This window comes from Conger conger, chromosome 1, assembly GCF_963514075.1.
Source record: "Conger conger chromosome 1, fConCon1.1, whole genome shotgun sequence".
Taxonomy (NCBI): Eukaryota; Metazoa; Chordata; class Actinopteri; order Anguilliformes; family Congridae; genus Conger; species Conger conger.
In genome coordinates this window covers 24,560,685-24,575,264 of record NC_083760.1, presented here as the reverse complement: position 1 = coordinate 24,575,264, position 14,580 = coordinate 24,560,685, and the positions used below count along the sequence as shown (strand labels likewise).

General features: G+C 40.5%; 1 protein-coding gene across 1 annotated transcript in view; it reads right to left on the bottom strand.

Annotated features, from left to right (window-relative positions):
* The window catches only part of mdga2a (MAM domain containing glycosylphosphatidylinositol anchor 2a), a 246,608-nt gene that overhangs the window by 89,358 nt on the left and 142,670 nt on the right, over positions 1-14,580 (bottom strand). The window contains exon 7 of the mRNA XM_061247358.1: positions 5,332-5,661. Within this exon, the coding sequence (XP_061103342.1) occupies positions 5,332-5,661 (330 nt within the window). The remainder of the gene's footprint in view (positions 1-5,331; positions 5,662-14,580) is intronic.

Here is a 14,580-nt window from a genome sequence, read left to right as displayed (position 1 = left end):
GTCTGTTGTGGCTGATTGCCTTCATGTCATTAGCTGGCATTATATAACCTACCATGTATTGTCCTTCCTCATTAACACATTTTCTATCACTCAGAAAACCATGTTTTGGTCTCTTGCATTAACACTGATTCATCAGAGATGGCAGACCTGACTAAAAAGAAATGCCACTGTAAGGTTGGATGTCCTTGTCCTCTCCAAAGTTGACCCAGAACCCCACGGTGAAACCAAGCTCCGCCTGGCATGCTGACATCTCTTTTTTCCGCACATGCCGACTTTTCACATTAAAGGGAGATTCATTTTCTCCCTGGGGGTCTGCTGCATGGGTGAAAGGTAAATTGCTATGATGATTAGTACTGTATGACAATATGGCTTCTGGGGTTAGCCCAGATGTAGCGCAGTGCGATGAATGCTCGGAAAGGCAAAATGTCAGGGATGGCGACCAGCTGATGAGTGAAGCAGGCTGAAGAAACCTGCCCTTGTCTGCCTTTCATTACCATTATTGTTCTCCTCCTTTTTGTTGAGTGTGTTGATCTATAAACCAGGGATCATTTAATCATCTTGTACAGTAGTCAACTTGGCTTATTACCATGAGAGAGTCCGGTGAAGAGGAAATTGGGCGGCAGTAATAGAACGAGTGAGAGCAGGCTAATGGAAATGACAAAGTGATCATTTGGATTATGAGTAAGCCTCCAGAGACATACAAGAGGAGGAGAGGACAATCTGCAACACGGAATAGGGAAAAAGATCCATAAATAGACTGCAAAGCAATAGATATTTCATGTGTAGACTTATTACTGGAGCACAAGAGTTATGAAAACTTCTCTGCTGCACAATGCATATGCAGCAATGATTCATTTTGGAATGCTCACTCTCAGAATTAAAGGTTCAGTGGAGGTACATATTTGTTCTTTTTGGAAATGTTCTTTTAAAGTACAATAATGTTCTATTTTAGTACTAATGGGTATGTTTTTCAAGCCAAAAAGTTTTTATGGGATACCGCCCCAGCGAAAAGCAATTATACCTTTTTAGGCACTTTCACCTTCGTTTACATTAAGTGTTCTTCCACCAGGAGAAAAGCCTTGGCACAGGTATATGGAATTCAATATATGGACATTGCCTAACTGACTATAAATAATGTTAATGGGAGTAAACTATCAAAGGCACAAATTCAAGCATACAATTAAGCCCACACCATTTTCTGACTTTAACTGTCTTCGGTTTAAATTTTCCTGAAGAACAGAATAACATTGTAGTAGCTGATATATTTAGAAAGACGAAGGATTCTGTCAAAATATCTACTGTATGGCATCAAGGCATCAAAGTAAAGCAGAAATATGTTTTTGTTAAAGGCATACTATGCAGGATTTTTGCCTTGAAATATTATAAAACAAACATGCTCAGTCATTACTATGATACACTGGCAGCCTGGGCCTGTGTTCACTTCTGCCCAAACCCTTGCTTTTCTACTTGTATTTGTTATTCTAAAAACTCCTCGGGCCTCTTCTGGACGTCGCCTTTTTTATTTCTGTACTGTATCTGAAAAGCATGTGTCAAATATACTGAACTCATATGCTTGCAGATCAAATAGAAGGTGGGGGGGGGGGGGGAGTGGTAAGTGGAGTGGTAAACTGGGTTTGCGAGAGATTAGCCTTGCTGGATAACCGTTCATCAAGCGGCTGGCCAGCTTTCAGTAACATTAATTAGCCACCATGTTATAAGCTAACTAAATTCAGTTTTGTATGTCAGCTGGCGGGCCGTGATACCTGGGTCCCACTTCACAGTACGAACATCACTGCTTATACCAGTGTATTTGCTCTCCTGGGCAAGGAGCTCATGCCTAAATCCAAGCATATTGCTGCCAATGAAACTAAAAAAATGTGGACCACTAACAAGATAGTAAGTTCTTTTTTTATGAGTTAGTCAGTCATTTTTACGAGTTAGTTATCTAACATAAACTAACTCTCTTGTTTATAAGACTTAGTAGGCTAAGTGCTTTTTAAGCTATTCATTTATCTTGTTGTGCATTTTGGGTGCAATGATTGTTGTTGACAATCTAGTTACGGCACGATTAAAGATATTTGAGATTCCTAGATTATTATGGACCACTTGTCGCCTTGTTAACTGAACGTTCTGTATTGGATGGTTGATGCATGAATTGTGGAGCTAATATTAGTGTTAACCAGTGGCCGTGTTTATTGTATTTTATCAGACATTCATAATCTGAAAATGTACATTTTACAAAGCTAGCTAATATATTGGTAGTAAGAGAGGTGTGTATTCTGGTCAGGAGCAGGCGTTATGGTCACGCAAATTTAGTCACAGATTCATTTGCGCAGGTTCCAGGAATCGGTTCTAAAGTGGCATTAACAAATTCTTGATCTATTAAATCAATATTTTGGGAAATCCACAGGGGAGGATCAGAGACAGCCTGTGTTATTTACTTGAATATGCTCTGAAACTAGCTACTATAGGGCATCAGCGGCTAGCGTCATCACTAGCTAATGTTTAGCTAAGCAATTGTTAGCTAACTAAATACAAACACAAGTAACTTCAGTTAAATAGGTAGCTAAACGGCCTGTGTGGAGGGTGACTACTAAAGCTGATATTTCACAAATCATAGTAGGCTGCGGTTTCTCTGCTCATTGCTATCACGGCACATATATAGTCTGATGCAATGGAGAGGCAGGGTTGAAAATGGGGCGTATACGTTTTTTGTATAAAAACACAGGAGCGAAGCAAAGAAAGAAATTACTGCATAGTCTGCCTCCCAATTTTTGATATTAAAAAAAATAATAACATATGACTCCGGCCTCAAAATCTTTATGAAAATAGATATTTCACATTCAAAAGATAACTGCTTTCAACAAGTGTTCTATCAGCAGTTTGCACTTCCCATACATCGCCACATTTAACATTCAGAAGACTGAAGGTGAAACTGCATCACATTTTAACAAGATGGATGAAAACATAATTTGTACCAACTCTTCAATTTTGCTACAGTTGTACAGGAAATCTTTTCACTCATCTTCCTTATTTACAATGAATCAAACATTGCCTGTAAAATCTAAGAAAACTCCATTGGTTAATGTCTATATTTAAAGGTATTTTTATAGTTTTTCCGGGAATGAGAAACATCTATAAGAAGTGTCACAAGAAATGAAATCAAGCCATTGTGTGTCTGTTACTTTGTGCATGCCTTTTGTATTCACAGAGAGAAGTTATCTGAATGGCAGAATTATAGTACTGAACTGGAGTACATTTGTCATGATTTCTATTTTAGTTCTCCCCAGTCTTACACTCCAGAAAAACAGGCACAGAGCTGTACAGCTCCTTATCAATAGTATATAAAGGGGTACTACAGCTCCAACAGTCCAAATGCTGCCACATTTTGTGAATAGAATAAGGAATAGTGGTTATTATTGAAATATTGAACAGAAGGAAACTGGCAGATGACACCATCTCTCTGTTGTTTTATACAACACCACTCTAATTGGAGTCAGGAAGCAACCTTACCCAATTCAGTTTATTGAACTATACTGGCATAATCACTTAACAAAGCTAGTGAATATAAGGCATTGTGCGATTAGTAAGTATCTGTCTGACAGACATGTGAGGTGCTCCTTGAAGGACACTTGACGTGACAGTTCATCAGGAATGCTTCTATTTTTTTGTGTTTTCATCACATGCTTCAAGGAAGGGCTCTGAGCCACTGCAAATGTTTGTCTTGCTGCAGATGCTTGGTAGAAACCAACCTCATCAAAACCATCTATTGTGTGACAGAAGGGGTTAAGGAAGAGCAGCACAGGGAGAACCTCACTGGTCCACAGCAGTGACCTATTATTTACCTGTTTAAGGTCTGTTATCCTTTAAATAGACAACGTTCTAATGAAAGGTGGCATGATGGCTGTTAACAGCTTTGTTAAGCCAGAGTTGAATGTGTTGTTATTGACAAAAACAACCTCCCCCACCCCACTAAACCTCTATGCCACCCACTCTCCACTGTAGTTATGGTGAGAAGCATCTTGAATGGTGCTTTATATTTCACTATGCTGTGTTCCATTTGGCATGTAACTATATGTTATGTGTCATTTTTTCAGGTTATCAGCACATGAACTCTTGCAAGGAACAATTATAGAAAATGTTGGCTTGGATTCAATTGACAGTTGTCTTGACTCTTGATAAATAAATGCAAGTGTTTTTTGGTGCCAAACAAGTTTTTTTTAAATAACTTGGCTAAACAAGTTGTGAGCAAGTTTAAATTCAGACAGAGGCTGCCGCAAACTGTGATGAGGGACACAGGACTGTAGGTAGCACAGTGAGGGGTAGGAAGACCACCTGGCAGACCATTGTAAAACCTGCTCAGGAAAAATCTTTTCAGGATTCATCTCTCTGTCCTCAACAAAAAAAACAAGAAAACATTTTAGCAATGGCCCAGCAGATAATTTGGTGGACCAATTTCCTGACCTTAACTTAGTTGCAACTACATTGGACATAATTTCCCACTGTTACCCATTTTACCCAACAAATTGCCCTTTGCTGGTTGAATACTGTGAAGCTTACATAATGGCAACAGTGTTTTTGTTGAAATTACAATCGATGTCTTAAGAGCTGACACAGCATTCCTAATTTAGGTGTAAAATTACCTTTCCATCAGCCATTCATTCTAAAATATATTTTAGTTTACAGTTTTTACTCAACGACTCTCCTGTTTCCTTCTTATATTAATGCAAATTAATAAATTTATGCCAGTCCTTCCTGCTCCTGTATAAAATGAACTGTCAAGCTGAATCAGTCCAAGCTACATCAGATTGACCCACTAAATACCTGCACACATGAAATTATTTTCTCATTCTCTCCAAATAATTCACTTTTTCCCCTTAATCGACAAATAAACACATTTTTTTAGTCATTAGAAATTAAGCTCAAACTGCAGAACTCTCCAGCAGAAAAGGAAGACCATTAAAATCCCTCTGCATAAGCTCTCCCACATATACATACTATATATAAACCAGCTTACAAACTGCAGACTTGCAAGAGAACTTCTGTCATGAGGCAATGATTAATCACAGACCTCGGTGTGCTAACGAGCATCAAAACATTAGTAGCAGGTCCAGCCTGATTAAGCCCCACTTTGCAATGAACGCATGCCGTAATAATATTTTACATAAATGCTCCTGTGATCAGAAAATGGCTTCCTGCACGTTATCTCCTCATTGCTATAATTTCCTCTCTTGTTGGAAGGCTATTTTGGGTCATCTACTCCTCACTTTTTGAGTGTATCAGTGACCAGGGGGAATTTAGGGGTGGTGAGGTAATTGTACTGGCACTCACCAGTGGTGGAGGAGATGTTGACATCAATGCTGATCTCTGGGATTCCACCACCCTTGAGAGAGGCCATGCAGGTGTAGGTGCCGAAGTCGGTGAACTTGAGATCAATGATGTCCAAATTGGTGGTGCCTGGGGAGACGTCAGGGTCGGTCTGGGTGATGACCATTCGCTCGGAGCTACGGAGCGCTCGCCCGTTCTTCAGCCAACTGAACATCAGCTCCTCAGGGGGCGTGGCCTCCACCTGGCAGGAGATCTTCACCTCCCGTCCAATCTGGATGTTGTCGTCGTTGTGGTAGGGGTCCGGGGTGATCCAGAATCTTCCTTTCTTTAGCGCTTCAGACAAAAAAGGAAAGGATGCCGAGATATGAATTAGGACACAGTGCAGTGACACATAAGAAGACACAAACATTGTTCTTTCCATGTATCTGTAAAAACAAACTGCATTCAAATATTGTTAATGGAAGATACATTTGAAAAGCACAAAGCATGCATCAAAATAACAAATTAACTTCAATACACCCAAGCACAACCATGCTAGCCAATTAACTACAATATCTTTAAATTCTGTAATAGATCAAAAAAATTTAATGAAGAAAGAAGATTATTGCAGCACGTTCAATTCTTTCTTTCCATCAATCTGGGCTGTGTTATTCATGCAGATTTCTACAGGGACCTGCAAACTATAGATAACCTTGGTTGTACTTCCCAAAGGAAATCTAAAGTAATTAGAAAATTGTGTATCACCATACGGATATTAATGACTGTGAAGAATTAGCAATTAAAGGGTGGTGCTGCCACACAGAACAACCATTAATCAACACTGATAAAACAACATTACAAAATAAAAATACCTCAGATATTGGTAAACAAAATATGTCTACACAGGCTTTTTAAAAATTCCCCGAGCTCATGGGAAAGAAGTTTACCCAACAGAAAATCCAAAAATAAGGTAGTTTGGCAACCTGGGAATATTACTATCCAACTATGAAACATAAGAGATATTTTGGCGCTGGCGGAATCGCTGCTGAGCACACAACAGCCCCTCCGTATTCCCCCTAAAGCTCTGTGCGGAGGGCAGCAATCCAAACAAACTGGCCGGCTTCTTTCCATTGTTGAGCTCTCAGCGAGTGATTTCAGTGTTTGAGCATCCACAGTTAAACTGGTTTGGCACTAATGACCCTGTGGTTGTGGGTCAGCCCAGACACGGCTCTCGGGCTGGTCAGTGTTTTCCTAGGCCCCCATAACCAGACAAAGTGGATCAATTATCATCCAGACAGGGAAGCGACAATAGCTCACGGTCGCCTTGGGAGCAAGGCTGGCCGGAGGGTTATTTCTACTCAGTCTGGAAACACATTGTAAAATTTGCGGGTAAAACAAGCAGCATCAAGCCTGCCTCAGCCGTCACTAAGATAAATATAGGCTATTGCTTTGAGCATATTTCTAAACATTTTAATCTACTATCAAGCCTGTACATAGCTGTGCATAAACATAATCTTTCGTATCATGTAATGCAGAAGTTATTGGTACCGATATGGTCATTTTTGTGACCATCTCTGATCGTATCGTTGAGGTTGTTAACGAGATCAGGCCATTGTACGATTAGAGAAATACCTGAAAAGGAACAGACATAAACAAGACATGCATTTGATTCCAACTAGAGTTGAAAGATGGCTTTATTGTATCTTTATTGTACCCACACCCTTCCCTTATAACTAGTAGCAGGCGAATAACGTGGTACTGCAGCAATGTGCACAAAAGATGAACTACTCACACTTTGCTAAATTGTGTCACAGTACTGCAAGCTAAACTCTTTGAAATTTGCTAATTTCTTGCCAGCGGAAAACAAGCATTTGTCCACATCCCCAACTCTACAAAGAGGCAGCATTCCAGTTGCAGACACTGCAGAGAAGTTGGCAAGTACTTGCAAGTGTTTGCTCCCAGATCAAAGGATTAGGCAAATGGATGATTCAATCAAATCTGTCGCCGCAAATTCTCAACTACACAGTGGCCGTCATTCCGGTTCAGAGAGCTTCTATTTATATGCATGCAATTTGCGTCTGTTGTTGAATTGCCTCCCCAGAAAGCTTTAGCATGCCCTGATGATGCAGTAAGCCTGGAGTTCAGTTCCACTGTACTGGTTTAGACCACGGCCAGGCCTCATGCATCTCTTCTCAGACATCTGAGACACTGTATCGGCATGGCTGCACATTGAAAAAGTGACTCGAGGATGTTTTTTTACGGCTTCGTACACTGTCAGCTGTCACACTGTCCTCCTCAGCTACACGAAAACATGATTCCCTGTGAGAGCCTTGCTAAATTTTTAACCGGGACACTGACCAAAACATCGTTTTCCAATTTACTCATACTGTCCGAATGCGGGAACTGACAAGAAATGACATCTTTTTTTTCCTTCCCTCTTATAGGACTACATTGACTTCTGTGCGCGTTGATGTTTTTTGCTGCAGCCGCAAAAGTACATTAGGATTCATTTTGAAAGGTTAGTACTGTAAGTGGCTTACTGAGTACTGCAGGAGACTGGTAACCACATGACCTGAGCAGATAGCAGCAGTGTGTCTGAAACAAGCTTAGGATAAGCACAAAGCACAAAGTGCCTGGGAACGAGGAGCTTTAAAAGTCTCAAGGAGAAAATAACAGAGAACAATTCACAACAATCAGGATGTATTATTAATGCAGAAGATTCCAAAGGTTCTTTCTCCTTGTGCCCAATGTGTACTTAAACCACAGAGGAGGATCACCAGAAGCAAGTGAGGTGGTATCACAAAGCATGCAGAAATGCAACAGGGCTAACTTCAGATCTTCTCCCATCCTATCCCCTATGCACAAGCTGTGATTCAGTGCGAGCTAAAAGGATTGCCAAAATAAAATTATACACGGTACACAAGTGCCCTCGCCCATATATTCAAAGCCCAGCTGATCCCAATTGAATGTTTAGCATTTCATTTCAAATACCTATCCTATATCAAATTGGAGTGGTTCCATATTTGTTTAGCCAGCCCATAAAAATGTCATTTTTATTATATATAATAAAGAGTAGCCTGTCAGGGGGTGGTTCCAAGCCCTATATATAATCTAATTTCATCCAGAAATGAAAAAAACAAAAAAAACAATGCTTGTCTTCCAGTGGTTTTAGACATTTAGTTAAATTAATTGTCCTTTTTCTGGGCATTATTATTAAGCAGACCTACTTTGTTGGGTCTAAAAATAGATTGCAGAGGCAAGAGCCTTTTTCTACGCAACGATGAAACTTAAAGATTATATCACCCCATTTCCGTCAATGGCTCTACTGAATAAGGCAGTATTCTGATGAGACGAGCAAAGCTTAATTTACACATTAGTCACAGACAAGCAGTGCATGGCTGGTGGTGGATCCCAGATTTGACCGTGCAAAAAAGAATGAAGCGAGAACTGCTTGCGTACGATTCGAGACATAAGACTTGAGAGCGAATCAGATCGAGTAAGTCACACTTTATGCTCTTCTCCCCCCACTCTGATGTTGCTCCAGCAAGGAAATGCTTGGATTTTATACCCAATTCATAACAATGGGCACAAAAGATGCTGATAAAATATCCAACCATTGAACTGCCACAGAAGCAGGACACAATGGTCTGCACAGGAGTCAAAGGCATGTATTGACCGAACCTTTATCCTTCGAACTTAGTTATAAAGAAGTGCAAATCCTTTTCATCAGAAACATAGTGAGGGAAGTTCAGACGTTACCAACATTAAAGCCGTCTTTGCACTGCTATACTGGTTAAGAATGTTGAATCAGAGCCAGAAAAAAACAAAAACAATGACTAATTCATTTACACTGATGTTCTTTTATTGCCTTTACAATGTTCCAAAGGAACCGGCATTGATTCCATAAGAATCTTATATCATATTTAATTTAATATTTAATAATTCCCTGATCTCCAGTTCTGTCTAATTATGTCCTATATCCCCTCCAGTGGCCATCATTCTGTTTGTTCACTTTTTTTAAATTCGTAACTTACACAACACTTTTTCTTTAACAATATAATTCTGCTGAAACTGTTGACACAAAGTAACTGTGGCAGACAGCTGCCAGCTAATGGAATGTTTACATGGCTTGTTACCATGGCAACATTCCTCTGGCTTTACTTTACACAGAAGAAATAACAGCATTTTTTCCCACTTGAAGTCTACACAGGCATAGATAGCAGCTCCACCAAGTACCTGCCAATTATGTAGTGTAAAGACAACTGAACTTGCCAAATTTACCATGTGTAGACAAAAAGACACGCCTGTATTTGTAAATCAAACTTAAAGACAAATGTTGAGTGAATCCGGGCTAAAAGAACAGCTATACAGCAGTGAAACATACTGCATGTAGCCTGTGACACCCGCAAAGTGATTGGCATTCCCTCAACTTGTAATTCTCAGCAAAACAGTGCCTAGTCAGGCAAAATCAACTATGCATGAAAAAAAAAAAAGTCTGGACAGTCTTGAGTTCTGATACCACTTTATTTTCTGAGCATCATTTTAATCTTTCAGAAAAAAGGAAAAGGCTGAGCGTGCAAGGTTCAAAGTAGTCCCAACAACTTTGCAGGTCGACTTATCTTTATATAACCAGAACATGACTCATCTCATTTCATGTGAATGGCATCTGTCTGTCCAGATTATTATTAACAGACCAGAACAGCTGCTGCATGAGACAAACTGAATAAGCTGAAACTTTAAAAATAACCTTTCAAGGCTAAATACAGTCTTCTGGAAACAGATAAACAAAACAAAGTCATATCATTAAAAGAATAATAATAAATAAATAAATAACTACAGCAAAATAAACGCCTTGCGGTTGTATGCCTCCACCAACCAGTGAAGTTGCAGTTCATCTGTCCAGCAATAACTAACTAGGTGGGTCCTCACAGTGGATGTTTGTCCATATGAGGACCCACATGGAAGTTAGCTGACCCTGTCTGCCTATTGAATTGTAGGCCAGCCAATTCCCAAAGGCCTCAGGTGATGGTGAATGGCTGTATAGGACGGGTGGGTGGGGATGTAGCTCCCTTCTGTCCAAAATTCTCAGAGCTCATCTGCCATTCATTAATGGGATGTGACTCCAGGCCATAAATTATTTAAAAACAAATTTAATAAGATCCGATTTACATGTTGATTTACATGTAGTCGGCAGGTTTCTACAAGTCAGGACTGAGAAGACTTTTATACATGTAGCCAAACCACAACAGTATGAATGGTACTGTAGGTGCCATTTTCCTATTCAGAGCTACTGTATGTTTGTCCTCCCAATACTAGAAATGCCTTTGAGGATGAGGCCGGTACAGAGGCTGCTCCCCAGCTCCTGTAACCCCCTCCTCTGTGCCTTCCTAAATGCATCCAAACTGAAAACAAACTAGAATGGATGAGTATCTCAATGTGTGCTCCTATAAAATAGAACAAACTACAACTTAATTTTGCTATGGAGATGGGGTCTGTGGACTAGGGGTGGGACTGTGTGGTGGATGATTCTGGTGCTTTGAGGCCTGCTTCATCTTGAAAAGCCACGGTAGAAAAGTCATTAATGCACAAGGTGATAGCACCCTTACATCAGCGTTTGTGGGAGATTTGCTGGGGGGCAGGTCACAATAAGCCCAGTGTTTCCCCCCGTTTTTCAACTACAGACTTTGTAGCGGTAAAAATATTCCGCTTTACACAAGTCACTTTAGAAAAGTCCTTGAAACATGTGAAGTGAATGTCTGTGTGTTTCTGAGGGATGACTGCAGAATTCAGAAAGGAATTGCAGACGGTCGTCAAAGCGCAAACATCCCTCACAGTCCTCTGGAAAGCAGAACAGTGTGCATTAACACGGCTATTTTCTCACCGCACCAATAGGATGCTATCAGACAATCTATGAACAGAGGGAACTGGATGAACTGCCATGAGTTACTGAGTCGTGTTCCAATACAGCCAGCTGCCTCCACAAACTAGATAAAGCTGTGGAGCATGTGATTCCATCCGGTCCTTTGGGGCCCTCTCTGTAGAAGCTGGCTAAAAGGACAGTAACCGGAGCTTCTCACTTTAATAGACTCCCACCGCCTTCTGGGGAGCTGGTATCATCCAGCAGACTTGGATCTTCAGCCCCTGTGTACTTTAGACTGGGTAAGCTGCACTCTGGTTGTCCCAAAGTTGTTTCGTACCTGGAAAATGTGGAAGATCCAGGTTGTTACCTGAATGGTAACATAAAGACAGACCCGACCGGAGGATCATTATAGGGACTTTGGCGGACCAAAGCACATGTTGGCGTCTTGGAAAGGCAGGCCAAACTGAACGACATCCCGGGCTGTCGGAAGTACGGCCAGAAGAGCAGCCATCTGTTCTGAGAGGATCTGTGGAAACACAGACAGGCCCGACGGCAAAACAATCCAGAAAGGATTTTTCAAGGACCAGGGGCCGATACACACAAGAGTCACTTGTGCCAACTCAAGCTGTGGAATGAGGTTGAATCTACAAGACAAACTGGCTGTCTTACTTGTACCAATGACTGAGGCAGGGTGGCACCGCATCTGCTTACACGTTAAATATAACAAATGAACTGCTCAATGCCTCCAAGGCACAAGCGCTCACATGCTATTCTGTATAGATGCCTCCAGTAGTTACAAAACAAACTAACAATTTGGCATCAAAAGCAAAGTATCAGTTATTCATTCACACCCTGGGAAAGTCGCAGGTAAATCCATTGCCAATGCACTCGATTTAACGCCTGCATTTTCCGAACACAGATTATGTACCGGCAGGTCACTTTGGCATGGGAAACGTTTCCTCAGTCAGGTTTTAATGAACACGGTCTCTGCCATAAAGGCCCTCCCATCAATTAGCTAGACTGACAGCCTGAAGACCACTGATGAGCTTTTTTCTGCTGATGCATTCAGGAAACCTGCATCCTTAGAAGGTTTTGTATCCATTATAATAATGTAGGTCTTGCCCAAGATGTTTACTGCCACTAGCATTTTGGTCAGATACAGCATGGCCATGTTTAGTGTTGAGACAGAGATGTATAAAAGGAGAGGCACCTGATACCCACGGTGAAATATGGCGCGGGTGTAACGCTCCGTTGGAGCTCTGGAGTCCCTGTATGCCTGTGGCTGGTTCCTGCAGGTGCAGCCAATTTGCCAATTTAACTAATTGGCAATTATCTAAAGCAGTGTTCACCTGGCCAAAATAATATGCCGGAGGCTTCTGCAGTGGTTTGTTGCATGTTTTGGCTCCAGTGATTAGTGGTTCTTTTGTAAGGTGGTAGATGGTCGGGCAGGTTCTTTTTTGTTTAAGCACATTTTTAGATGGTTTCGGTCAGAGTAGGGAAGCTTACTTGCGGAAGACTCTTTTTTTGTTTTCTTGTAAGTTGGGGTAGACTTTTTGCATTTTGGTGTTATTTCTGGAGGTGCCGGGGCACTGGTTTAGGTCAATAGTATAATGGATTCCGAATCAGAATTCTGCTTGCTTTTACCACGAGACTTTGTTTGTGGACTATAGAGCAAAACAATGACCCCGAAGTTATACCTCAAAATCCACACCAAAATCATTCTGTGACAACAAAATCTATGTTCTGTACTGGCCGTTTCAGGCATCAGACCTCGCACCAGATCGAAAGCCTGCAGGCTGAACTGAAGAGGGCAGTTGATAAAAGCAAACCAATGCAGGGGAATGCTCTTGCAAGGATCTGCAAAGAGGACTAGTTCAAAATCCCTCAATGTGTTGCTTAGCCTTGTCAAGCGTTACAGTAAAATACCCCATGCTGTTATCCTTGCCAGAGGTGGATGCACCAGGCAGTAAAACAGGGGTGCCAATAATTATGAAACCTTTATTTTGTTTAAATTAATTCATTAAATTAATGTTTGATTTTGGTTGGTTCCTTTGAAACATTAAAGTACAGTGTTTTTCACATGTTGGCATTTTGTGTTTCTCAATTATATTGTTTATTTTTTAAGTTTTTTTTTTGTTCATTACCAGTCAGAGGTGTAGTGAAAAAATATCCCAAATAAGAGGTGATATCTGTAAATAAGAGCGAGCTCTGTGGCAGTCTGTATGCTCAGCAAATAACCTTGACTTATGAGATATGCCACACAGCCATCTTCTCTGGGTTTTTGATGCTCTCACTGCAAGGGCTGTATTGCGATAACTGAAGTGTACCATAATGCTTTAATTGATGATGTTGTCCGGGAGGGGTCTAAGCCTCCAGAGCCTGTCAGGGAAACCCTACAGATAGATATCTGCTAGCGCCAAATGTGAAAATTGGGGCCAGAATGGCCTAAGCTCTGGTGTCACTGTGTTCGCTGGACGAGCGTAACAAGATGCCCGGATCTGTCTCTTCGCCTCAGGCAAAAACTGAAACTCTATTACCTTCAGTAAGTCCTGGTTATCAGTAGTGATTGCAAGCCGGCAGTGGTGGCATGCTGCCTGCCATTTAATACAGCTTTTTAACAACGGTAACAGTATCCTTGATCAAACATAATTAAAACCCCTATTTTTCTTATCCTTTGTAACTACATAACTCATAAATCAATGTGCAAGTTCTTCAAAGTAATTAACCAGAGTACTTTCCATTGCTTGGTACATCCAAGGTCCTTCAATGTCATTCAACAGTATTCTTCCTTTTTTGCAATGACCTTCAGTGGCTCAGATTAAGGCTAAGACAAGTGAGCTTTAGAAATCGTATCCATCTGATTTTACTTGACTCATCGGCTCAGTTGAAAGACAAAAAATTGATAGTGTTTGAAAACATTTTGGCATTCATTATTTTTTATCTCATTTCATTTGTGTGTGTTTGGAAATGTGTAAAAAGGCATACACAGAAGTTTCTATATAGAATGCTTTATTATTTATGTAAAGTCATTTTACATGTTTTATCAATATATGTATTAATATTGTAATACAATATATTGATATTAAATAGACTTGATTTGAATTCAATTTTGATTTAATTTCAGTTTAGAGCAGGCATTTTTATTAATTTTGTTAATTGAGAAATGTACTTGCTTTTGGAATACTTGGCTAATCATCCTGAGGGGAGAGCGTGTAGGTACATTTGCAGAGAACGATGACTTGCTGATATTTGCACACAACCCTGAAGTCCGCCTCCCTCTTATGGGATTGCTCGGGTGTTTCATTAAGTAAATCAATACAAACAAGCATGTGCATCCAATTTATGAATAATTGGCATTCATCCCTCCATACACCTACACACAAATCGAAGGTATGTACATGTTTAAAGAATCC